The 27,839-nt window shown below is 38.0% G+C and overlaps 1 protein-coding gene across 1 annotated transcript in view; it reads right to left on the minus strand.

Annotated features, from left to right (window-relative positions):
• VAV3 (vav guanine nucleotide exchange factor 3) overlaps nucleotides 1-27,839 on the minus strand; it is a 220,281-nt gene that overhangs the window by 127,535 nt on the left and 64,907 nt on the right. The window contains exons 5-14 of the mRNA XM_019530656.1: nucleotides 26,527-26,619; nucleotides 26,364-26,432; nucleotides 19,921-20,024; nucleotides 17,716-17,815; nucleotides 16,566-16,661; nucleotides 14,191-14,259; nucleotides 11,474-11,560; nucleotides 10,975-11,060; nucleotides 10,445-10,577; nucleotides 9,978-10,087 (exon numbers count right to left, since the gene is read on the minus strand). Of these exons, the coding sequence (XP_019386201.1) occupies nucleotides 9,978-10,087; nucleotides 10,445-10,577; nucleotides 10,975-11,060; nucleotides 11,474-11,560; nucleotides 14,191-14,259; nucleotides 16,566-16,661; nucleotides 17,716-17,815; nucleotides 19,921-20,024; nucleotides 26,364-26,432; nucleotides 26,527-26,619 (947 nt within the window). The remainder of the gene's footprint in view (nucleotides 1-9,977; nucleotides 10,088-10,444; nucleotides 10,578-10,974; nucleotides 11,061-11,473; nucleotides 11,561-14,190; nucleotides 14,260-16,565; nucleotides 16,662-17,715; nucleotides 17,816-19,920; nucleotides 20,025-26,363; nucleotides 26,433-26,526; nucleotides 26,620-27,839) is intronic.

The raw sequence follows: 27,839 nt of genomic DNA on the forward strand, positions 1-27,839 counted from the left end.
GATGATCTCTCGAGGTCCCTTCCAGCCCTGATGTCTATGAAATCTGTGAAATCTATTAATTTATTCATATGCCTCAAATATGACGTTATGAATATTACCCTAAGTTGATTTAGTTTAGAGATGGCCTGGGCTCAGCAACTTTACATTTTAAGTGAACAAGAACTTTAGGGGGATAAGCCTGAATATTAATGTAAATGGTTATTAATAAAACCTCTTAAGTAATTCTTAGGTTATTACAAACTTCTTTATGCCCTTACTAAACTCTAAAAACTTCTTAGATTTGGACTAAATGTAGACATTGGATTTATGGCACATTATAACCTGCCTAACATCCAACTCCCCAGGTACCTCTCTACTATTTACCAGCTACATTCATTCCCCTTCCCTCCCACCCTCAACTCGTCTCTCACCCAGACTCCTCAATTAACATCTTCACTGACTGGCTTTCTTACATGCATACCACCCTCTGGCTTCTTTACTATTCGTTCCAGCCAGGAAGAGCACACACCAACTGCAGATGCTTCCTCAGCCTGACAAAGGGTATTTGTACCCAAAAGCTTGCAAAGAAGAATTTTTCCAACTATTTGAGTTCGTTTAATAAAAGTTATCATATTTATCCAAAGAACCTTGTCTGCCTATGTCCTTAGACTAGCATGGCTACAAACTATACCCTAAAGAGTAGTAATAATATTTATGATGCATTTTCAGAGCTAAGTCAGCCATGAAAGTGGGTACTTTTTGTTTTTGTTCTTTTTTTTTTTTTACCAAAAAAAAAAAAAGCTTAGTTTAAATCTACAAAAGAATTCTAATAATATTCTTTTTGAAATTGGCTTCCTTAGCAAACACTACCTAGCTGGGGACTGAGGGGAGACAATGCATGGAAAGCAGTACCTTGACATTTATTTCTAAAAAGGCTACTTTGAGGCCTGAAAAATTTTATAAGGAACTAAAACCAACATGTTATTCTTTAAATCATTAGTAAGCCCCATTCCCTTATAATATAATCAAACCAAGATATAGGTGAGAAAAGTGCTTAGACTCTAAAACTAAATTTCAGCTCCTATTAAAACCTAAAGGGACACCCTCAAGGAAGAGGACAAGAGACTGAATTTCAACAAGGACGTTACAGCTCTAAAGATTCATGAGATTTCCCCACCAAAAAGATAAAAAGCAATTACAAACTTTGATGTATATGCATTAGTACATTTCATATTCATGGATTAAAGATGCTACAAAATGAAAGGTGACAGTGGGCTGATACTTGAATAGGACCAAGCCCCTGAAAGAGGCTTATCTTCCTTGAGACTCCATAAAAGTTTGAGTATCAATCTTGCTAAAACTAAGGTACCAACAGATTCAACACAACCCACTCAGTTTCTTCAAAAGGACACCTCTACAAGCAAACCAAAAATGTCAGAAACAAGACATCTGAGGTTAAGTCTACATGGTGCAATGACAATATAATTTATTCTGGACTCATTACTCAAATTTGATTATGTTGCTTCCAGTGCCCAAGCCACCTCATGGTTCTCTACACTGCATTTCATTGTGCTGTGTAAGGATGCACAAAATACAACAAAAGCACCAGCAATACAGCTTTAAGGCACAGAGGTGCTCTAGTCTAGCACCACTTCTACAACATTATGAAATCCCCAGACTGCAGTTTTTTTGCTGCAATGAAGATGCCAAATGCACTGCCAAAAGATTAGATTTAAATTTGTCTTTTAATACCTTTAATGGGATAGCTAAACGCTATTGTATTTTAAGCTTTTAACTTATCTTGTTAAACACCAGATTGTTTAGACTATGCATTTGTGGAAAGGAGACACAAAATTTTGGCAAACAGAAGCAGTGGGATTTTATTTTACTTGAATATTCATTTGTTAATTGCTTTTTTCAAGAACATCCCTTTAATGGCTTCTCCTAACTGACTGAGTTAAAACCTTCTTTGGTTTCATAGGACATAATAAATATAACATAACCATGCCCTTTATCAGCTGTTCAGATTACCATGATAAACCAAATAGGATTCAGCAGCCTTTAAATTAAATTCTTCTACCCATCTATAAACTGTTGTGGTTATTCATTATTCACTGAGACAGGACTTATTACTGATTTCAGAAATAAAATATTTAGATTTACTTAGCTTCCACCCCCTTACCAGGTCAATCCACTCTCAAAAAGGCAATTTCTGTCAACACTCTTCTCAGGGAAACATGCAAAAGACACTGACTACAGTAACCATTGTTTCTGGTGTTTTATTTTTCCTCCCATTTCTTATTTCTTTACACTATATTGTTCCTTTGAAATTTGGGGATCACATTATGTGGTGTTTAGCAGCCCTTTCTACTCTGCAGATTGAACTATTTTCCTTAATAAAGTACAAAAGAAAAAACTAACATTTACCAGGAGTTAATACTATTGGCTATCAACACCTAATTTTCCAATTAACCCTATCTGTTTCTGTATTTTGAAAGGATAAGACTAGCATCAGCAGCCATACTTCAGGCAGTTAAGACTTTCTGAAGACAAGAGACTGCTGCCCTTCAAATATAGGCAGCATCTGCAAGACGATTGAGGGCCAGGGGAAGGAAGTGCCACTGTGCAACTGCAACTGAGGTCATCAGCTGCAAGGTATCAGGCCAGTGATCCCCTCTGGATAGAAGTTGCAAGGTCTTAGCCAAGAGATTAAAGGGACAGAAGAGGGCTGTATAGCAGACAATGAAATTAATATGAACTCTTCCACATTCCACAACATCTGACCTCCATGTGAGTCTTATTTGATCCATTCCAAATCTTCCCTTAATTCTGCCACTAGGGAAGACATTAATGATTGCTCTTTCCTTGGTGTCTCCTCTATCCCCCATCATCCCTGTTTATCCAAATAAATGCTACTCACAAAACAGAATCTGTAACACCTATATCAAGCAGTTATTCATAAAGCTACGGAACTATAAAACACAATTCCTTTTTCAAACCAGTGGAAGTGGGCAAGACAGCTTAAAGAAATCCAGACAGGCAAGCATATGTTTTCTTTTGGTAAGCTATGTGGATTTATATCTAGTCTGTTAAAAAGGAAATACCTTTCCAATCTATTTGCTGGAAAATTCAATGTGTATATAAGGCTTTTAAAATGCATTGATAGCAACAGCTTTAATTTAATATGTCAATGTTCAATATGTCAGAGCTCAAATGTTCTCTCAGAAGGAGTTTTAATGCATATGCATTATTAATGCAGGATCTGAGGGAGCAGATCTATTTGAGCTGAATCTGACCAGTAAGTCATTAGTAAGAGAGCATAAAGCAAATTTGGGAAATAGAGATACAATAATAGGTAAGAAAATCATGTCTCCAGCACTAGCTTAAAAAATTTAAGTGAACAAAGGACTCTATCCACATGTAATACAATTTTCTTATTTTAAAATTAATGTTTGAGCTTATGAAAAGTGTGATGTACATATCCATTGGGCTCAAGAATCAATGAGTCTTAAGATTGTTTCTTTTCAATCACATAGAGTGGTCTGATACCACTGAGCCAGAGAATGAGAGCCAATATCTTTCTTTAATGATGAGTTTTCCCCAAAAAATAAAAGATAAGATTGTCTTTGACTAGGCACAAATTATTACGAAACACTGTAGTAACCCAAAAATGTAATACAGGAGTGTTAACATTCAAATCCTGTAATATCCTGTGATACTCCTATGTGACAGACAGCTTTTAATTATTTAAAAATGCTGCCCAAAAGAGAGATTTAAGATAGCATGATGAATTCCCAGATTATTCCTAAAACTCAACATCCAGTTTTAAACTTATTCTGAAGAAGATACCACAATCCTATGAAGCTGTATAAATGCATAAAGCAGATTTGGTAAGACAACATCACTTTTAAACAGTTATTAAGCTAAAGATGCATGTAATATAATTTTGGCCCATTTACACTACACATGAAGACTACTGGTTTACAGTAGTCCCCTTAACCTCTGCAATCTTTAAAATAAAGCCCTCAAAGTCAGCATCTGATGCTCACAGTGAAGAACATTTTATAATCCTTGCAGATACAATTTATAAGATTTTCAGAAGTCTTGTTCCAGCTGTAGTAACTATACCAAAGTAAGAGGAAATAAACATGTAGTCTTCTCTTTTTCAATGAATACTAAAGGTAAAAAGAGAGGCCCACTATCTGTTGCTCTACCACCTGTGAAATGGGTCCATGCACTTACAGATGATGAAGGCAAGTAGGATGTCTGATTAAAAAGCAAGTCAAAGAAAATATTGGTACAAATGTTACTTAAATATTCTTTGGTATTTGCAGCACGGACTCTAAATTTGATACTGGGAAATCCCAGTATAAAAAAAAAAAAAAAAAAACATGCCAGAAAAAAGCAGCACAGGGTATGCTCCTGAGTGTACCCAGAGGCCACCAGAGGCTGGGTCCTCCAAGGAGATGCTCTGGCACCTGGCCAGAGTGTCTCTGTGGCTCCTCCATCCCCCTGCTACTCCAACATGCTGCCTCAACGTGTTGGGGCAAATAGGACTGGGCAAGGCTGCAACAATGGATCAAACTAGGGTTTGTCTCCAGTAAGCAAGGACGTGTGCGTGGGAGGGAGACTGCTTGGGATGGGGGCGGTGCATATCGTGGGGGACAAAGGATGCAGGGGCCACTCTGGGTTAGGGCCTCTTCAGCTGTCCAGCTGGTACAAGGGGCTAGTGCCCCCAGATACCAACTGGCCAGGCCTCAAAATCTCCTGAGGGCAAGAAAACCTGAACCGCTTGCCAGGGCAGCTTTTTATACTGCTGGGGCCAGCACAGGTACTGGCCCTAGCCTCCAGCTCCTCCTGCTGGAAGATCCAGGAGGAATTGGGCAGTCAGTTTGTTTCAAGTGGCACAATTTGCCCCACACCAATGTCCGTGTTCAGGCATGTGTGATGAAGCACAAATCTCTGGCACAAATCCGTGTTGCTGCTATTTGAGCTGCTGGAAGCACATGCGCGATTGTGGATGTACCCCATAAGAGCAAATAAAGTTGAACACAAGATATGGCATGCTGTATTTACAAATGAGGGATTCTGTGTTAAAACCTCAATGTGTAAATCCCAGTGTGTAGTCTTTTTAAGGAAAACATCTGGATGTCATTGTGAACAGCTCAATAAAGCCATCTGTTCAACACACTGTGGTGGTCAAAGAATGTAAATAAATATGCGTAAAGACGGGAATTCTGCATGATACACAAAATGTGACACCTGGACAAATTACTATGGTATCCTTGCCTTGCAAATGCATTCAATTATTGTTATGATCTTAATAAATAAAAAAATATAAATAAGAATAAAAGTAATAACCTCACGCAACACAATTCTGTTGTCTCATGAGAAAGACATATGCCTACTAGTAGTAATAATAAAAGAATCAGATATGAGCAAAATTTTTGTAGCCATAAAGAGAAAAGGGTGCCATAAATGTGCGCGTGTGTGTCTGGCTGTGTTTGAACATGCATGTATGAGCGTGTCCACAATGCATTCCCAGCACACTAAATACTTCTCATAGCAGCATAGAGTTGTAAAGCACAAAGAACCATACAACCTACTCTGATGTTACAATTATGGCTGGAAAGACAAAATACAGAATTAGCAGATTAATTATAATTGTTTTAAACAGCACAGCTTTGCTGAAGCTACGTCACTGAATGTGTAGTATCATTCTCCCCTGTGCATCCAAAACTCCCATGAAAATCAATGAGAGATAAGCAGATACAGGAAGTGAAAACTAATCCCCTCATAATGTGCAAGCTCCTGTTAAAGCATCTCACACTGTTCTTTGACAGTTATCCTTAGAAACCCCTCAAAAAACTCATCATGCATATTATTCTATCAAATGTTCCAGCTTTAGGAGAACAACTGTGATATTAAGTGTGCTATCCTAGTGTCTCATTTCTTCTTTTTTTGCAATGCCACCAAGAAGCCCAGTGTCATAAACTAACTGCCAATTTAAGCGGTTGTACACAATACATTAGAATCAAGAGGAACTGAGCCAGACTCAGCTTTGGAGATTGGTGTGAATAGGTCAACAGCATCAAATTCAGTGCAACAGTATTACAGTCTATCATTGTCATTGAGGATAGAGTGCATGTGGACAGGCTCTGTGTTAAAAAAACTTTTACATAATTCTTATTAGAAATAAAGGCTGAGATGCATTGTAGTGAGCCATTTTTCTAAGCAAAGTAATAGTCTCAGAACAGCAGCAAATGCAAACACTAGAAGCAGAACTGTCATATGAATAAAAATAATTCTATTTTAAGTAGTAATCCATTGCCTCCAAGTTACTTACATCATGAGACAACTTAACACATACTACAATGTTACACTGAAGTAGGCCTGGACATTTTCCCATTTTTGTGCCACTAAATATTTTTTAATTTAAAAGCATCTCCAACCTGAAAAGTGACAGTGGAAAAATGACATAGATGCTTGTTTTCCTTCATGCTTTCCAGATCAGATGTACTCAATTTCTTCCAGTTCTGTGAATTCAGACTAGGTTCTTAGAGTCAAGCTGGAGCCCATTTCATACTTTAAAAGGCACTTCGGCATTGGGTACAACTGTGGCCACTATACAGCTTATATTGTTAACTATTTCATTAACCAATGTACTTGCACCGGTAAAACACTTCAAACAGAGACCAGGACTTACTCTCAATTTAAATAGGTGTAAAGAATTTGCTCCCCAATTAGGTCCTTACAGTATCTTTTGTACAGCTGTATTTTTATTAAGGCTACTGTGCTGAGGGCAGTGGATTTGCACAAGTATAAACTGATTGAAATTAATAAGCAATGCTGTGTCTGATTAACAAGAACCCAGTTCATTCTTTCAGCTGTGTTGATTTTGCAGTACTAAAAGAAATCAAAAGTAGTAAAAAATATTTTGTCTGTATATATCTCTAAATATGCAAAGAGAGCAGATCTCCTGAATAATGGTGTCATTTTATCAGTCACTTTTCTGAACTCTACTTTAAAAGACCCACTATAGGGTAGGAAATAAAAATACTGAAAACCAGAAATCCAACAAAACAACATTGGAAAAAAAAAACAATCGGTTGAGCTAATTCCCCAAGGCTAACTCCTTGCTTCAGCACTTACAATATCATTAGCACTGTACATGCTGAGGTAACTCCTCAGAGTAGGAACGCTGAGATTCACCCTAGGTGTGTACTACTGCTCATGATATAGTATAAAGCCAAAACCCACAGAAGAGAAGGGAGAAAAAAAATCAGATTTCAAAATGAAAACCTGCAAGTTCTTTTTAAGTCTGGTCAGTTTAAATGGTGGTCAAAATAAGGGAGCAGGAACACTGGCTAGAGCAAAGAATACCACCTTACAAGGATACAATTCAGTTTTTCTAATTCAGTATTTCCCACATTTTTAATATTGGGGCACCACTTTTTTTTCTGGATAAATTTGGTGGCATGCTTTTCTTAATTTCACAGCACCCCAAAAAATCACCAAGATAAATCTAAATTCAAAGAGGATATGGGAAAGGGCCTTGAGGCTTAAAAAGTTGAGAATCACTAATTTAACTGGTGCCACTGAAGGGCAGAAGGGACAGGAACTCACCCTGCTGCGCTCTGCTCTTTCCACTGTCCGCATCCTTGCCCTTCCCTCTAGTCTTTACTTCAGGGAGCAAGGACAGCCCTTACTGCTAAGGATGCTCCTGAAGGCTCTCACATGCCAGTAACCACCCCCATGGCCCCTCCAGCTAGCCCCGGAAGGAATGGAGGGGACAAGGGATGCGAAGTGTGATTCCGTCTGTATGCTCACCTGCCTGCCCATTTGCAGTACAGCACGCTGCTGGAAGTGGGGGGAGTGTGGGCAGGCAGAAAGGAGGGGCAGTGGCAACATAGGGGTTAGCAGAGTGGGGGAAGGAGCAGCAGTAGTAGCAGCAGTGCCCAGAGGAGCAGCAGATGCAAGGTGCCTAATAAGGGACGAGAGCATTTACCCTTAACAGGATCTCACGGCATGCTTCTGTCAATCTCCCTTTGGGAATCACTATTCAAATACAATTCCACCCTAAACTGAAGGAACCTACCATTTCAGTCCTGTGCTACTCTAGATCAGACTCCAAACACATGTTAAACCATGGTGTAGGTTTATAAGATGGGCCATGAGAGATCAGACTAACTGCCACCAATCTCATGCCCAGTGCCTGCATCCCACTGTCAGCACAGAAATCGGAGGAGGCAGGTACCCCCCAGAGCACTCCAACGCATCACCACTGAATACACTTACATGTTAAAATGGATTCAGTGTAATTCTCAGCTGAAACTATAGGCAGCAGAAGGCCAGGGCTAAACGGAGCTTATCCCTCCCAAAACTAATTTTGCAGCCACTGATGACAGCAGCAAAAACACAGTGCCATTGTACCGCTGTGCCCAGCACCGCTGCCATGCCCTGCTGCCGCAGCACCTCACCCAGGGCCTTCGCCACCATGTACAGCACCAGTGCGCGCCAGTCCTGTATCGGCCCTCAGCCCCTCCAAATAATATTTTCTTCTGCTGCTACTGGCTGAAATACAGCAAAGGGGTGCTGGTGATCAGGTCTAACAGGGCTGGGAAGAATCTAGAGAAGGGGAATGGGGAAAAGCAACAGAAAAGGGAACTTGAGGAACAAGGATGTGAAGCAGAAATCAGGAGAAGGGCCAGGCACATGGAGATGCAGCATAGAGCTAAGTTTCCCAGTATAGCTAGCTCCCTGAATTAAGTAATTATTTGTATATTTTTTTCTTATAAGGTGGTCATTATTTATATGTATAAGCCTAATCAAGTAGGATATCTGGCACATTTTAATGTGGACACTTTTATTAGCCTCTTAATATAAAGAACTATTAATATGAAAATATGCAGGTGAGAAGGAGAAATAGCCATGGACATGAAAAGGCAAAGTGCTTGGTTTCTCATGTATGTATGGATAAGACACTCTATTCCTCACCTATGACTCCCAGGTTTAACTCCCACAAAAGCACATGCCATTCCTGGATTTGCTACAGGTGGGTTGTATAAGTTTGTACCAAGTAGGGCCTTCCCTCCTGAATGCTTTCTATGCCAATCCAACTTAAACCTTTGGGTTTCATTCAAAAGGAAAAAATTCCAACAAAAATCTTGAAAGGAGATACCATACACATGTTTCAGTGGTGTTTATCTTATAACATCCCAGATATCCTTTATCAACTCAAAAAATAACATCCAAAACATTTAGTTTTATCCCATTTTATCATAGCTAGGATTACCTCATCCATATTTTTAATATAACTTAAACCATCTCTAAACTATCTGATTCCTTTGTTCCTGTCTTTTAAATTTAATCAGCATCAACAATCATGTTTTTTCCAACCACTATCAGAAATAAAATAAAGCTTGTCTCTACATAACACTAATGAAACCTGCAGTGCTAAATCTGAACACATTACTTTAAGAAGCCTAATACATTCATGCTTTTTAGTTAAAAATATACAGAGGAAATCAAGCTTTTGAAACCAAACTTAATAAACCAAGTAACCAGACCCAAATGCTAAACAATATATTAGTTAAAAGCCACTAGGAAAAAAGCCAATATCCCCATCTCTCCTAAAATGTATTTCAATTTACAAAGATAAAAATGAAAAAATCCATTACCATTATGTTAAATATTTATTGCTAAAACAATTAATATTTTCCCTGGGTGTTTGAGAATGTACTACAACAATCATAGTGGCTAAGGTAAAACAATACACAGCCTAGAGTGCCCTCTTCCTTTTCCTGGGAGAATTTCAAGGAAATATTCTTTTTGCTTTGTAGCTCTAGCTCTTTTCTTCAGACTCTTAAAATAATTTACTGACCTCGATAAAATTTACTGTAATTTAAAATGCATATTAAACCAATGCTGTAGCATTTAATTATTACTATATGCTGGCTAAGGACATCCATATTACTTAGTAGGCAAAATATACTTACAGTGCCATTTCAAATTGCTCCAACCACTTTTTCTTCAAATCTTTAGTTTTGCAATAAAATTCAAGTCCATTTTGCCCATGTAAGTGGATGAGGTAGAAGCCATAAGACCACTTTATGAAAGGAGCAGAAGTACACAGATTAGCAATTAAAAATTCAGCAAGAAAAAGGTGGCATTTTGATATTCAGTAACATGGAAAAAACAGAGGTCATTACTATTAAGTACTTTTGTACAGTTTGGGAATGACTGCTTTAAGTGTTTTGTTTACCTCAAAACAAAAAAAAAAAAACAGAGCCTTTTAATGGTGACCCACTTTAAATCCCAGTATACCATGCACTTTACAGCTTTGAAATACTGGTGGGAAAATTACATATAAATTTCAAAAGTAAGTTTGTACAGCATTTCATATATTTCAGTCTGATTTGACATTCCATTTTTTTTTTCTTGAAATAACATTATAATCATTTACCTTTTTATTTTCTTTATCAGTACTGGGATTATTTGTGATTTTATATTTCTGAAGATCTATTATTTCCTTCATTTCATAATTATCACCTCGTCGCTTGCACACAATAACAGCTAGATCAAATAAGAAGATATGCCTATGAAAATATAATACATAAAAGGTTAAAAATCTTGATCGTAAAGTAATATAGTAGTCCTTTTAAAGTGATACACTATCTTATAAAACTAAGCATGGAGCACTTCTGGTTGTGATAGTTAGCAATTAAACTACTGAGTAACAACACATGAACTATTTAAAGTGCTCTTCAAAGAGGTACACAGGGATCTGGATGTTAATATAATGGCCAACTTCCCAGGAACCACTTTGAAAATTTACTTCCTTGACATTAATGCAAACAGATGCTATGCATGTAAAATGAAAAGTATGCCCAAGAATTTATGAACTGACCCCAGGTTTAAACAGAGAAATGTCATAGCATAAATTTTAAAAACTAACACCGGTTCTGTATTTAGCAAACCAACGTATCTTCTTACCTGTCTTGCCTTGTACGTTTGTCTAGTGTAGTTATCCTTATTTCTCCATCACCTTGTGGTCTTCCATACTGCAACAGAGGCTGGTTCTAAGAGCAAAATTACATTCATTATTTAACAAGTACTTGCCAAAATTTTAGCCATTATACTACAAAACCCAGACTTTCTAAAATTCAAACCGAACTTGTACCTCTTGGTCAGTATGCTCCAATAAAAAAAAGATAAAGCATAAATAAATGCCTTTTTCTCCCAAGATACTACCCACAAAGATACTTCATAATGTTAGCTGTCTGCAGCCTCAGAGACAAGGGAAAAGACATCACTATATGCACGTATTATTATTATTTAGATTAATAAATATACCAAGGCAGCCAAGATATGACACATATGCATACTTAAATTTTGCCATTGGTTCTGGCCTTATACAAAACAGCAATGAGCACTGTATATCAGTAAATTAAATCAATGGTGAAAAAAGATGTAAACAAAAAATATAACATACCATATTCTCTATTGATAACTGAAACTGTTTAATTTCACGAAGGGTTTCATTATCTCTCTTCACTTCATTTACATATTGAGCCAAGTCCTAAACAGGGGGGAGAAAATATTTCCATAAGAGAAAAAAGTCAATATATTATTTTAAGTAAATGCATTTATAACCCTGATTTTGCCTTATCTGGACATTAAGCCCTTTAAGAAAAATTATTTATCTTTAACGTTGAGTGGTTGTTGACATGCTAGTTTAAGATATGAGTATAAAATGCTGTGTGCATCTTTGATCATGCTTACAAATTTTTGCAATCTTTAAATCTGACTCAGAGGCCCAAATTCAGTGGCAACAATGAGAGCTAACTGAAGTACCAAAGTAGAACTTACCTAAGTTTCTGGAATTTTAAGAATATAATTTAAAATTTACTGTATGTAGCCTGATCTTTAAGAGCATCTGATAACTTTCCATTTCAGAGATTAACAGCTGAACTACAGTCTTGGGAGTGAGGGCTATATATGATACATAGTAGAAAACAGGTTCATGAGCAACATACAGAGAAGGGTTATTGTATGTGTCCATGTGTATTAGAGAGAAAAATTATTGCCCAGCAGTCCATGCTCTTGCTCTCTGTGTAGTACGGTGAGAAAAAATATTGAACAGCACACTAACCATAGGACCCTTAATGGGATACCATACCTGAAACCACAGGATAAGGTTGTTATTGCCCACTGCAGGTCACTTTTTTCAACAGATATATTGTGCATGTTTCACTAGAGCCTTTAATAATGTTTCAAATGTGCTTTAGCAATAGGGACAATTTGCAGAAGCATCTGTCAAAAAAGTAGACTGAGTGGATATTAGTGGTACATATGTTAATAGAACTGGTCAAAACAGAATGTCACATCAGTCAATCTACTACTGCTATCCTCTCAACACTGCATTCTGAGTTTGACCCTTGGCTTCTTTATATCATGAAGTAACCTCTATCATGCTTATATGGAAACACATCTGTTGGGTAGTACCTTCTGTATCTAAAGACATAGACCTTGGTGAGAGATATAAATTTAACTGTTGTTAACCTTGTTTTAGTCTTCTGCAGACCTCCATGATATAGTAACAGCGTTGTTTTTTTTCCCTCTCTGTCTACATATTGAGTTGAAAGACGGAAGAGTAAGCCATAAGTCTCATTTGGGTTTCCGTCTGGTTTCCAGGCATTAGAGCAATATGAATCAATATGAAGAGCCAATCCTATTAGGCACAACATCACTTACTTTCAGCATCTGGTATGAGTTATACAGACTATAGTTAACGGAATTCAGTCTATATTGTGCATTTGTTTCCAGGAAACAACGCTTTTGGTCTAAGCCAAAGTCAACCAGACCTGGAGAACAGCTGCTATCAGTTGAACTTAAAAAGTTAATAAGAAAATAAAGATCATCTCCACCTACAGAAACCGGTGATTAGGCTATAAATTGTCCAGATTTCCCCTAACTTAAAAGAACATTTCAGAAGATGGGGGGTGGCCTTGAGTCTTGATACCTATTTAAGCTACCTTAGCATGGGTAATTGGATGCAACCAAGATAAAGTTTTTCTTCCTCCTGTAGAGGCAGAAACCCTGGTCAGATCCAAATATCTAAGTTTTCAAAATCCTGGACCTAGAGTTAGGGGGAAGCAGCATCTGAACAACAAACGATAAGCTGGATCAAAGTGTGAACAGCCAACCTAATTTTGTACAGGACTTGTACAAAACAGCATGTCTGGCTGGCATATAGCTCTTACACCTCTGATGTTGCTATCTAGAAAACTGTTATTCACAGTACCAGTGTCACTCTTCCTTTATATCTGTGTATCAAGTACATTAGTACATTTTCCACTTATCTTTTTCTGCTCTATATAGATGCAAAAACTGGAATGTTTAGGAGAAAATAATATTTATGAAATGCATGCTAAATGAAACAATCACCTGGTATACTGCTCAGTTTGCAAAAAAACTGAAACTATCAGTAAGCTTTTGTGTACATCAACTGAAGAAAAGGAATCAAAAGAGCAAAGCCAAATGCAGAGGAAATTGCATAATACAGAGGGATACAAAAACATGTAAAGTGATACCACTATTTTATAAGGCACTTGCCATTTGCAATAACATGTCCAATAATGGTCCTCAGACCACAGAAAAAATATTCATGCCTTCTAGCCTAAGGCAACAAAGATAAAAACTAAGTCAAAAGAAACTAAGCGGTGAAGAGAATTGCATTCATCTCACTGGGAAACTGCTGATCAAAATTTCAGATGACCTACAGTAATGGAAGTTTTACTCAACTTTGCACAAGGAGCCTGACAAGTGAAAGATGTATTTTTTTCATCTGGTTAGATGGCTAAAAACTAGGGAACATTATGTAAAAGTTAATATATTAGAAGTAAGCGAAACTCATGCAAGTCTATCCATACCATATAAAATGTATCAAATCAGTTGCCAAACCTGATATAGATTCTCTTAAGAAAAAGCCATTAGCAGTATCCTTGCTTTAATCTAATTTCAAAGTTTGTGGCTCATTACACATATGTGTTTGTTTAGCCTTTTTTGAAAATGGGACCTCCTTCAACAAGAAGAAAAAAAAAGAAAAAAGTAATGAACTTAAAATCATATTAGTGTTTCTTGGAAGTGATGCTTATGATTTTAACTGATGGCAAAGAAGTATATTTGTACTTGCCGTGACATGCTTACCTTCATTGCATCAAGTGCTAGCTTTAGATTTGCTTTCTCAGTTGGATCAGTAGTGTGCTTCACCAGCTCCTAATTGACAGGATATAACAGCTTTTCACACACAAGCTGCTAATCAGTTTATATACTTTTCATTTAAATAAAATGTCTATTGTACCATGATCACTCCTAACAACCTGGTGATTTGCTTTACATAAATAGCATGGCCCCAACATTTTCATTTTTCCTTGTATTTCCCTATCCCCACCACAGATTCTAACTAGCACTACCACAGCTAGGTAAGTGATGTGTGTTTAAAACAATGAACACCATATGTTCTAAATATGAACATGTATTGATAAACAGTCTTATTAAAAATAAGTCCTGCATTTGGGATGGAATATTTCATACACAAATATAGAATGGGGAAATTAGCTACAAGCTAATTCTATTTGGGTAACTGAAAATTTGGCTACGCTGCAGTACTGCAGAGAAGGACCTGGTGATTACAGTATACCGTAAGCTGAATAGGAGCCAACAGTGTGTTCTTGTTACAAAAAAAGCCACTGGTATATTGGGTTGTATCAACAGGAGTGTCACTTGCCAGTCAAGGGAAGTGATTCTTCTGCTATATTCAGAACTGAAGTACTGTGTCCAGTGTTAGGTCCCACACTTCTAGAAGGATGTGGACATGCCGAAAAGAGTTCAGCAAAGAGCAACAAAAATAACTAAGGGCCTGGGAAACAAGACTTATGGGGAAAGAGAGAAAGAACTAGACCTATTTAAGGCTACCTAAATAAGTTGTGAAAATAAATGAGCAAGTTGGACAGATGCTTGGCAAGTTTGCTTTTAGTCAGGGATGATCCTGCCTCGAGTGTGCTGCTGTGACTTTGTGAGGTGCCTCGTAGCCCTACTTTCTTATAAACCTAAAAGCTCATTCTATTTGGCAACTTAAACTCTCCCAATCAGCACCTCTCTCTACAAGCTTGTTACTACTGAAAGTCGTGTTGACTTCAGCTTTGGGTTTTCATGTTACTAACAATGAAGTGGATAATCAACATTCCAAAACTTGAGTTTGTCTGCAAAGGTCAAGTAGGAATATACTAGGCAATAAAATCTTAGCTAAAATGTGGGAGTACATAAAACTAGTGACTACCTTATTATACTCAAGACTAGTTGCATTTATATACTATTTTACAGACCTGAATTCAAATGACATATCTTTAAATAATATGAAAATATTTCAAGAATATTTTTTACCCATTTCCTAGCTTTAAAAAATCCATAAGCCATTTGCAACCTGGAAAATTATGGGCTACTTAAAAGCAAAAAAAAAAAAAAGAAGAAAGAAAAAGAAATCCCAAAGGGAAATAAGTTATTTATTCTTGACTGTGTGTTAAGATTATACATTTTAACTAATGTAATAGCTTGCTAGGCTTCTGAAAAACAAGAGAATAAATGCTTATATGCTTTTCTAGCAATTTTAGTGGAGGCCCTGAACTTGCAAAGATGTAAAAGGACTTCTCTTCCTTTTCCATTTGGTGTTATAATGCCTCACACTTTAAAATACAAGTAATATAATATATCGTATTTTTCATAATCTACAATTTGATAACATTGCCATGGTTCAGATCTCATAAATGTTTCAAGAAAGTAGTTCGATCATCAATTTTGGGGTTTTTTACACCTGATTTTCTGCTGATCAAAATATTGATGACTTGTATTTATACAGATATAGTTCAAGAAATTTAATACAACACACTGCAGAGTCAAAATTATGCTTCACATACAAGTAGTAGCTCTTTTTAAAATGACATTTTACAAGCATCAGCAGGGCTGACAGTCTAATACAGTAATACATTTCTTTGCAGCTGAACTAATGAGTCTCCTAGCACAGCTATCAAATCAAATTTATAAGACTCTGCACCCTCATTATAGGACTAACTGTGAAAGCCAAAGCTTTGTGGGTTATAAAAAGAAGCATTTCAAAATAAATATGGCTTTATTATAATTTATTATAGCAAGGTAGCATCTTAGACTATGATCTAGTATTGTTCAGCTCAGTCTTCTGGGGATAAACATATACATTTCAAGACCACTATGCTCAACAGCTCAGCAGCACTAACAATTTTAAACACACCAATAAGTGAAGAGGCTCAGATATTGAAGAACTGATTGTATTCTTTTCAGATATGCTTCAGCTGTGAGGAATACTCACCGCAGAAAAAGCTACACTGAACTAGATTGGACTTCATGACAAGCAAGTCTCAGCTCAAGACTATAAATATGTCAATCACTTCCCCTTTGATAAAGGCCTAAATACTCATTATAACAACCTTCTAATTATAAGCTAGCATAGCTTTGTGCTCAAACACTTTACATTTCAAAAATAGAAGTACCTGGAGTAGTAGATGATATTTTAGAACTCTTTGCATAGGAACCACTAGGAGATCCCGCAATGTAAATTTCCCATTATTAGCTCTCTTGGAACACTCCTAAATTAAAAAACAAAAAGACTGAAATAAGATTATTGTAAAAACAAGAACCAAATTCAACACCACTCAATTTAAAAGTTGATATAAATGCCAGCCAGACGTCTCAAATATTCAGATGACTAAATATCACTGTAAGGGGGAGAAATATTTATTGGCTGATTAGATTTCTATGCCTTTTTTGGAAAAGGCTCAGGTGCCTTACAGGGGGAAAAAAACAACCTTATAAAAGCAAAATAAATATTAAATAAGAGACATACTTACATAACAAAAACTCCCCAAACAAATCTCCCAACTTAACTTGCTTGCTAATACCTACCCAAGTAAAAAGGTCTTGCAGCCCTTCTGAAAGATAACCAGTCTTGGGCTCTGGCAGACCACAAGACAACATTAGGCCTACAAACAGACCAACCAGTGATATGAACTGAAGACATATTTTACATTTGAATATTCCCATCTTTAAGAAAATTCAGTATCTGGAACTGGATTCCATTATTGTGGTATTAGTCACCCTAGTTGATAAGCACAGAATAAATACTATATTTAGGCACAGGAAACAAATTAGCAGCCTTATTGTTTTGAATCAGACACTATGAACATAAACAAAAATAGTAATTGAAACCACGCAGGATGCATTAGGTTTTAAAAGCATGCATGCCTTTGGAAGCACCAAGCTCCTCCTCAAGGCCTTGAAGTGGGGCAATTCACAAACCACCCCTTGGGCAGATGTGTGTCCAGAACAATCTAATCTGTAACTATTTTCTCAGCTAACTTCACTCTCAACTTGGATTCCAGGGGAAATAAAGAAATTATATTGACAAACATTTCTCATATAAAATTGTGATGCTACTGACTTCAATGAGTCCAAAATTCCAGCCTCTGTGTCTCAGCCTGACAAGTTTAGCCCCTCAGTCCAATTAAAAGGAAAAGAAAATTAAAAACTCAGACCCAAACACTGGAATAGATTGCATTAATCATGGATATCTCTTCTGGGTCCACATCTGGAGCAGAGAAGCAGTATATTTACTTATATGAACACAAAGATAAACATTGGTACCTCTAGCTTCAACTTAACATCTTCTTTTGTCTTGGAGATGTTGTCTAAGCATGATATGGCTGTCTCCACTTGACTGCAGTACTGCCCATAGATGACAAGTCTAAGTCAAAACAGGAAAAAATAAACGGGATGCTATTCCAGTCAAATCCTTATTCACACTACACAAACAAATACATGGGTAATAATTTTCCTTCAGTGGGATCTGTGCCCACATACCCATGGTTAGAATCTGCCCTTTCACACATACCATAGTACTGCCCTCAGAATATAATCAAGGATACATTTCAAAAACATTTCAGACCATCACTGATGCATCACAGTCAAAATACTGTCAGATCATTTCAAGTTCAAATTAACGTTAATGCATATATGCTGTGATATATAATAAAGCACTTGTATAAGGTTGTAAAACAAGGTAACTGCTGCTTAATGGAACAAAATCATTAGTATTTACAATGTTAAGAGATAGATTTCAAAGGATGTAATGAATAAATGCTGTAACATAGGATTAACACTGGATTAATTATATCTACTCTTTTACAGCAACAGTAGGTTTCACAAAATGATTAAACAGCTTCTATTGAGTTACAGTCTGTGAGCCTTTGGGTCAAGATAATAGCTAACACACATAAACTCAAGAAATTCTCAATAGCCATCAGATCAGCATGGTGCTTGCTGGCCAATTTCTGCAAAACTACTTTAAAAGAATCTGGCTTTATACAAAGAACCTTCTATTCCCTTTTAAAAAAGTTCTTTCTGTTCCTCTCAAATTGCTCTAAATCTCTAAGGGTGACCTCTCTTAACTACAAGCTCCCTCTTCCAGGTTACCACAAGCTTCAGTTCTTGTTTTGTGTTGTTATTCTTCTACCTCTTAATCATCTTCTATTTATTCTGCATGTCACTATTAACGCAATTGTACTGACTGGCCCTGAACATCTGTTTCAACACGATTATTTTAATAACAATACTGCAGTATAGATAATGGAGTATCTGTCCTCCCCCTGCATTGACAAAGTAGTTTGTAACTTATAATTCCATCTCAGCTCCTTCAAGTTATACACCTCTCAGCATTTCTCTTGAAGGAGAGGAGTATCTTCAAACACAGCTCCCTGTCCTCCTGGTGCCTTGCACACTGTAACCTCATCCTCTGTAACCTTCCAATAATCACCCCTTACTATACCCTCCCTTCATCATCTATCACCCTGCACCATCACTCTCCCAATGCCTCCCACCCCTACTGAAGAGTTCTTCTCTATCTTTACTTCTGCTGACTGACTAGGGCAACTCCCTTCCCTACTGCTTCCCCCTAAAAAAAGCTCTCTATTTTCCAGCACTTCATGTTCTGTTTCCTGCTTTCTTCCAAATATACAGTTGACTGCAATTCAGTTGTACCACAAATAATTTAATTGCCTGTTACTTTCAATTCCCAGTTCAAAGGTGACTTTCTTAATATTTTCTTTGGGCCCACCTGGGATATGCCTATCCCACAGTGTAAGGTGTGACCAAAGCTTGGGTAGACATATCTGTTTAGCTTTAAATTAGCTAGCTCAAGTATTGATAACAGCATAGGTAGAGGAGCAAAAGCTCAGGGGGGACTGAAAACCCAACCAAACAGATAAGGAAATATGCAGTGAGACTGCAATGAAACTCAAAGCTATATCAGTATACAAGCTGCCTAGGTTAAATCCACAAATGTATACACAAGCCTGAGTCAAACTTTTGAGTGTAATGTAAACAAACCCATGGGCTCTCCTCTCCACCCTGCCTCAACTTCTCTCCCTCCAAACAATCTTTGCACCTGTTTCTAACATTTAGAATGGTTTTCCTGTATCTTCATGCCTCACTGCACTTCTCTTGCCCTTTTCCTCTCTTAAGCTATAGTATGTCTGTAAACTGTATTGTTTAACTCAGCAGAGGATTTGAGATGGCTTAGGTGGTATTGCAGATTGGTTTTGTTCAAAATGATGGTAAAAGTACCAAGTGCAAAAAATATACATGGGGAAAAACATACAAAATACTTAGTACTTTCATGGTGTTTTCCATGTTCAAAACACTTTATAAATATTAACTACATACCATAAGAATTTAATTCTTTACTATAAATTGCTTGCTTTATAAAACTGGAATGTAAATGAAGAGAGATGCTTTACTGGATTCAGTGCAAATTATTATTAAGATATATCAAAGTTAGTATATAAATATTACCTTTCCTTGTATTTTATAAAAACTTGATATAAATTCTGGTCATTTTTATTAACAATGGAGTCACAAATGTCCAGCATTAGACTTCTGTGGATTTTCACCAAATCCTTGAAGACAGCAACATAAGAAAAATATTGAAACAAAATCAGAATCATAAACGCTTCCAAAATTAAGAGTAAATGAAGATTAGTGTTTCCATATAAATCCATTTATTTCAATAAGCTAAAAAACACATCATTTATGAGTAAGAGCTCATTTCAAGCTTTGCTTTGAAGTACCAGATCCTCCATACAGTATGACAAGAGGAACTGAACGCAGAGAATTACTTATTAAAGACTAATTTATTCTATCTTGAAATGTGCACTGTTAATTCATCTTCATTTTATAATGATAATTTTAAAATTAAGCAAGTCAAGTAAATGTTTTAGTGACAAGATAAAGTAATGAGTCATGTCCCTGAGCTGTGAAAAATTAGTTTTGTACATTACATTGGTCAATTAGTGATATCCTGGTGCCAAGTTAACTGTAATCATAATGAGTTTCTTGATACAACAGGCAACTAATGGTTCAGGGAAAAGGCAAGGATGATCAAGAAAGATTCAAAACAAACAGGAATTTTAACATTTTCAATTTTTTACCACTGCATAAGAAACCTGTATCTACCACTTGGAAAAAAATAAAAACCCTTCATGCAAGATAAGAAATGGTCAAGAGTCAAAGATAGTAATGTATACTGGACAGCATTGCAGAAATGCTTTGAGATGAAAATACTAGCATAGGGTTAATGTTGCACAATTAAATAACTGGCATAAAAATCACTAAAAGCCCTGCAAATGAAACTTTGTTATGAGTTTGTATTGTATTACACTGCAAATGTTTAATAAATTAAGGGACATTAAGTTCAGATGAATTCCTGCATAGAGATCAGCACAGGAACAGACAAGGCTGAGAAGCTTCTTACAGCTCACAGTCTAGTGGAGAAATTGGCCTCTCTGCATACCCATGTGTAAGGGAGAGCACCTAACTATGGCCACGACTGGGATCAAACAGCAAGAAATGCAAGTGTGGGTTCTGCCATGTTCTCTACATTATACCTACATCAGGAGCCAAGGGATGTTAGGGGAGTCAAGAAAAGCTGTTGTTATGCCACTTGAAAGTTCCTCCTACTCAAAATTCTCAGCTGGACATATAGAGCCTCAAATGCTAACTTAATGGCATACATAAGATAGTTTGGGGAGGCAAGGAAGGGAAAAAATAAGATCTAAGGTGGCAGAAGTGTTCAGCTTACCCAGCCAGAAGCAGATTGAGCAGTGGCACAGGGCCAGTTCACTGGCCAGACAAATGGTGCATGGACAGCCATGAAAGCCAGATCAGGACCTGGACCTGGGGCCCCATCCTTCCCCTCACATGCTAGATCCAACACATTCAGTGCTTGCTCTGACTGGTCCAGGACAATGCCACATGCAATGCCCATGCAGGGCCAGTCCAGGACATGCCCTGCACACAGTGCCCACTCTAGCCTGTCCAGGATCCATGCTGCATGTGGCAATGGCCCTGGAGTAGCCAGGAAAGGTGGTGCATACTTTGTAGTTCCAAACCAGCTGAAGTAGGTCCTGCATGCAGCACATCGTGGAAGACACAGCTCAGGAAGATACTGTATTCAGCACAAGACCCAGACCAGATGGGGTACGTGCTGTTCACAAAGCAGATCCTGCGTCAGCCAGAGTGAGTGCCATGTGTAGCAAGCATCCCAGACCCTGGGCCCAGTGCGTGTGGTATGTGGATCAACTCCAGATCTAGGGGCATCACTGGGGACCAGATGATAGTCTCTGAATGGCAGATCTGGCCCACTGGATGCATCTTTGGTGCCCCTGGCTAAGGCAGCATAGGCCAATCTCTTTAGCAGGCCCACCACAAGTTAGCCCTACACATTCCTCAAGAGCCATTCTGATGCCTTTCTCCCTGCCCAACTGGCTGCTCTCATTCTGCTCTCTGCCCTGTGTTCCTTGTTTGATCTGTTGTTTAGTTTTCTGCTTTCTAACCCGTGCTCCTTGCGCAATCAGCTTCTCTGCTTTTTGCTTCCTGCCATATCTGCCACTGTGCTGTCTGTTCCCTACCTGATCTGCCATGTTACATACAAAAGCTACCTATGTCACTTATGGCACACATGCCATAGGTTGGCCACCCTGGTCTAAGGTATTATGGCTGCAAAATAGCTATACGCTACAGTTTCTGAGACACCAAAGGGACACAAATCCACCAGGGATTTCTCCCTTCTCTCCTCACTGTTCTATCAAATTTCCTTAAGTATAATAAGCACTTTTACACATGCTCTGGGAACGGGGGGTAGGGAGGGAGCTTTAATTAGAACATCTCCAAGAGCCACTCTAAAGTGCTGCTGCATCTCATGCATCAGGATGCCTGCACTTAAAAATGGCAGTGGGAATGCTTGAACTAAAGCTCATTCAACAAGTGTCCCCACCACCATTTTTAATAGCGAGGATGTTGATACATGAGACATGGGAGGCTGCTGAAGCATGGTAATCACCATGCTCCCATAGACCTGGTTAATCAAGTCTGATGGTAAAATGATGGGATTAATCAAGTCTGTCTGGTGCACTGTAATTACAGCAGCCGGAGCAACCTCCATGCTTGTGTACAGGCACTCAATATCTACCTGCAGCCTCAGAAGGATAAGAGTCAGAATCCCGGTTACTGTCGTTCCAAGTAAGCACTTTGTGCTAAGTGGTAGGCCAGCCCTGCATAAACTTCAAGTCCAAGTAGAACACCTTTCCATAATATATTCAATCCATGCAAACTTCCCTATCCAAACCCCCTGAAACAAATTAATACCAGTGCCCTGAAATCTAATTTAGCATGTTTACTGGGAGACTGGTCAAGACAACATTCTCTTGTTAGTCATTAAAATATGTTTTAGCATGAGGAAATGGACCCAGAGGCCTACACTGATTTTTCCATTTGCACATGGAGAGAAACTTCATCCTAAAGCCCTCTTTTACACAGTGATGGGGGAAGGCCGGGGGTGGGGGTGGAATAGGGAGAGATAAGAAAGAAAGAGAAATCTATTTTGTCAGAGGGATAGTACATGAGCACTCTCCCTCTTAGTTCACTGTTCATTTTTGGGTACCGAAACTAAATCATTCCCCCCTTCCTTCTTTCTAAATAGCCTTAGACAGCACTCAAGCCTTTTTTTCCTGAGTAGCAAATGCAGTCACATGCAGCTTTCTAGGGTTTAAGCAGACCAAATGTTTGTAGATATTTTTGGACTAACTGACCCCTACATTTTTAAAATGATAGCAGAAACCTTCATCAAGTTTTAGGAGCTAGTAGTAAACCTGAATCCCACCTTAAGCATAAGAATGTTGAAAATATAATAATTTAAAATGGAATTGTATTCGGTGTGTGAACTGTGACATTTAACGCATTTTTAAAAACTGTTGAAATGTTATCAAATAATGTAATGAATTCCTAGACGTTTACAAAATGCCAGTTAAAGATTTATCACAGGAGCTCCTAATAGCTTATTAATTTTGTGGTCATGTATTATGTATAAAATTCCTATTTATTAACACAGCACCAAGTTATATTGAGGCTTTGTAAATAGGAATACCAGCTCTTTGGTCCTGAAATCTCTCCATGCTAAATAGATGTCATTACAGATAAAGGCCATGGACAGACATACATTTGAAATATTCCAAATTCCACTCCAATTTTGAGCATTTCAAATTTGAAGCCCTCCAGGCCATGAATAGATTTGAAGCCCCCCACTGCAGCCCTCTTACCAGAGGGGTTCAAGCTCTCCAGGGGGCACAACAAAATATTGCTCAGCCCTGTGGCTCCACTCCCTGCAGCTCCCTGCCCCAGGGAAAGGAAAAATGGGGCAGACAGCCAATGAACACCATCTTATACACTCTGCCTCCTGTCTCCTAGTTTCAGACACCAAAAGGCACGAAGAAATTGTTCTCTCCATCCCCATTCCTCAGTCTCAGGAATAGGGAGACCGGTAAACATGCAAGGATTCCTGATCTCCAGCCCCAAAGCTGGAGAAAACAATTCTCTGCATGCCTCTTGGCCCTCAGAGATCCTCAAGGACAGCCAGGCTCATAGGAGAGTGTTCACTGGCTCTCCACTCTGCTCTCTCCCTATCAGAGCATCGAAGGGAGTGCGGTAGGAAACGCAGAGCACTGTGGAATGTTAGAGCAGTGTTTCTCAACCCATGAGTCGCAACCCAAAAATGGGTTGCAAGAATATATGAAAGGGTCATGAACAAACTTAAAAAATGGATTCTGCTTTAAAAGAGAAAAACCATGGGAAAACATGGCTTTTCCCTTGCAGGTTGGCAGAGTTCCAGCCTGCAAGGGGCTGCTTGGGGGCCCCCCAGGCCCCACACACACCCTCTCCAGCCCCACACACCCATCCCCTGCCCCAAATGCTTCAGAGAGAAGACTGGGGTCCAGGGGCAGGGGCACTAGGTCAGGATTGTTTACAGATGGGTCCTGATACAAAAAAAGGTTAAGAACCACTGTGTTAGAGGACCAAACAACACTTTCCCCCCATCATGCTCCCTAAAGCTATAAACATTTCAGCAATGGCTTCAGGTATGATCCTCATTTTTTAAGGATTTTTTTTTTTTTTTTTTAAAGTATGCTGGCCATTTATTAAACCCTTCTTTGGTTGTGAATGCCTGTACACTCACACACTGCTCGGAGCTCCTGAAAGGCATTTCAAGTGCTTTTATCCAAAAGCAAAGAAAAGGGAACACAAGACAAAAGAAATTAAGTACTAAAGTTTCAGTTGATTTTTAGTTTACATTCTTCCTCCATCTCTTACCTGTTTCATTAACACTTCTGTGATGGGAGATACAGGATTGACAGATGTCTGAAAAGGTAGAGGATGTAAACATGCTAACCAAGCGAAGCATATATGGGAATTAATTACAGCAAACTATATCTGCAGTCCTGTATACATGTTTTATGGTGGGTTGGTTTTCTACGCTCTGCAAAGACAACCCTTCCTAAGAAAGGTATAGAGACAACAGCTGGAGGAGGACATGAAATGACAGGCTATGTAGATTAGACAGAGTGGGAAGCGAACCAAAGATGAAGAAGTTAAATAGGTCAGACCATATTTGAAGTGGAAGGCAAGGGGAAGGCAGTACAGTATAAGGGTTTCTAGCTCACATAGATACATTGGGAGTAAATGTAAAAATTCAAAGGGGTTGAAATTGAACATTTGGTATTTCAATGGCCTATATTACAGGTTGATGACCTATGGCCCAGAGGCCAGAACCTGCCTGCGGAACCACTGATTTGGAACACAGAAGTAGGACTTCAATAGTAAGGGCTTTGGCTATGGGTGCTGTGGCCATGCTGCTGCAGGGAGAAGTGCCAACTGCAGGCACTCTCCCTGTGACGCTGGACAGACAATAGTGGCAGCAGCTGGGTCTTACCACTCATCTGCCTGCCTCTCACCTGGGTGGGTCATTCCAGCCTGAAGCCAGAAGAGGTTGTCTACCTCTGGCCTAGATAAAGACCCGAGTACTGGGGCAAATATGAAGAAACACGGGAATTTTCCTGGGCCAATTAACCTGCTTTAGAATAGTAAAGTGCCAGAAAAGCAGTGCAAAACTGCCCTCACACAAAGAAGTAGGCTGCAGACATTCAGAAGCGCATTTTGAACACTTACAGTTTGCAGCTTTTATCTTTTTGCATGAAAAGAGCTTTGAAATGATGCTTGATGTCTTCACTTAAAAGGATGAGATTTATGATAACACATTTACTGAATTTCTAACCCCCCCAAAAAGCAACTGCCATTTTATTCTGGATTGCAAAGTAAATGGGATTTCCTGAAGTATGTCATTCACATAAGGAACCTCCAAACATTTTATCTAAAAGGGAAATATCCCAGAAACTTTACATGGAGTTCTCTTTATTGCATCCAATATCAGATTCTGAGTAGAAAGATGTAAACTATGTTGATTTTAAATTGCCTTCAGTGACATGTCCAGCTATCAATGAAATCCTGGCTGATATAAAGTTGTATTCATTCATAGTATTTCTGTAAATGAAAGTGCTGTATAAATGTTCTCCACACTGATGGAAAATCCATGCATGATATTCACAAACCCATGAATGATGGTCATTCTTTTCCCATATTAGCCGCAAGCCATGATCCATGTCTCTCTAGTATACACAGAGAGGATTAAACAGATTCTGCGTACTGCAGGGTAGCTAAAGTCAGATCCTCAGCTGATTTAACTCCAGAAATAAAGATGTGGTACAAGGTCTTTTCTTTACTAAGATTTACAGTAGCTAGATATTTAAATGCTTTGGAAGATTTTTGCACATTGTTATATCTAGTCTGACTGCACGGAAAAAACCAAACAAAAATCCCCTGCCTCTTTCTTTAAGTAAACAATTACTTACAGGAATGTTGATGAAAACCGTATCAAAATCTGAACCCGACAGAAACCTCTTCAGCGGCACCATGAAAAACTGCAAAGAAAAGGGTACACCTTGACTTATATTTTCCAGCCTGTTATTTACTATGTAAATAGCTATTCTGCTAGTACAGAGTTAACTGCCTTACCTTCTCTATTGATTCTAAAGTTTCTGTGTATTTCTCTTCAGTTTGTTTTATTTCAGCAAGGCAGCAGGTTCTTACATCATTTTCAGTATATTTCTGCAATTAGAAGCAAGTCAAGTTTAATTTACTCACAGACACCTAGCGGATAACAAACTCATTTATTTGTTTACTACTTAGTGATTAGGACATATTGCTCATTGTAACTTTATCCATGTTGCAGCCTCAAAGGATTGTGACAATTACCCAGGAAATGGTTTTTAAATGTGCAATTAGCTAACAACTTCAAGAGTTTGAATAAAATTTAGTATTAACTAAGCTCTATAAAAAGTTAACATTTAGCTCTAATCAGTTTAGCCCTTCCCACTTAATTTTGAAAATAATATGAAATTAAACTGTAGCTTAGTTCCCTAATTTGGAGCATGACTATGAAGCATTTATTTACAGTGATGAGTTACTTATAGATGCCATTCATCATGCTCAATGAGATTAATTTAAAGCCATGGACATGTGAATGGGGAGACAAAGTCTGGGGCAAAAACCTGGTACAAACTACATCTTGGAAGCTGCACTTGAAACAAGTAGGCTGTATATTAAAAAAGTAAGCATTCTAAAGACATGCCTTGTGGATAAAATGGATGCGCTAGAACTCCTTTTTGGTAAGGTTTTATCCTGACATTCTCATAAAGATGCTAAGGAAACACCATTAAGATAAAGCTACTATACAGAGGATGTATAACTGGTTTAATAAATGCACTGAAAAAGTAGTTATCAGTAACTCAAATGGAAAGGAGATATCATATCGGGTTCCAAAGAAAACCCTGGGTTAAGTACTGCTCAATATCTTAATTCCATCCTCCAAATCATTAAGTGTACATTTAGTGAATCTGTGGATGACACCCTGCAGGATAGATAGCAAGCACTTAAAAAACACTATTAGAATTCAAAATAACCTTAATAAAGTTGAGAAATGCTCTGAAATAAATAGGATGCACTTATCCATGTTTAATGTCAAAGTGCTATGCACAGGAAAAAAACAATCAAATCCACAGATATTAAGTGGAGAAAAATTGACTAGGCTGCACTACTACAAAAAAGGATCTGGGGGTTATAGTGGATGGCAAGCTGAATGTAAACAAACAGTATAACATTATGACAAAAATGGTTAACATACTGAGAAGTATTAACATTAATGTAATTATGAAGTCTTGGGAAGCGACTCTTCCACACCATTTATACACCTCAGCTAGAAACTGTTGTTCAGTGTTGGATACCACATTTCAAAAAAATCACAAATTTCATTAGCAGTACAAAAAGTA

Source organism: Crocodylus porosus, unplaced genomic scaffold (genome assembly GCF_001723895.1).
Source record: "Crocodylus porosus isolate Cpor-Errol unplaced genomic scaffold, CroPor_comp1, whole genome shotgun sequence".
NCBI lineage: Eukaryota > Metazoa > Chordata > Crocodylia > Crocodylidae > Crocodylus > Crocodylus porosus.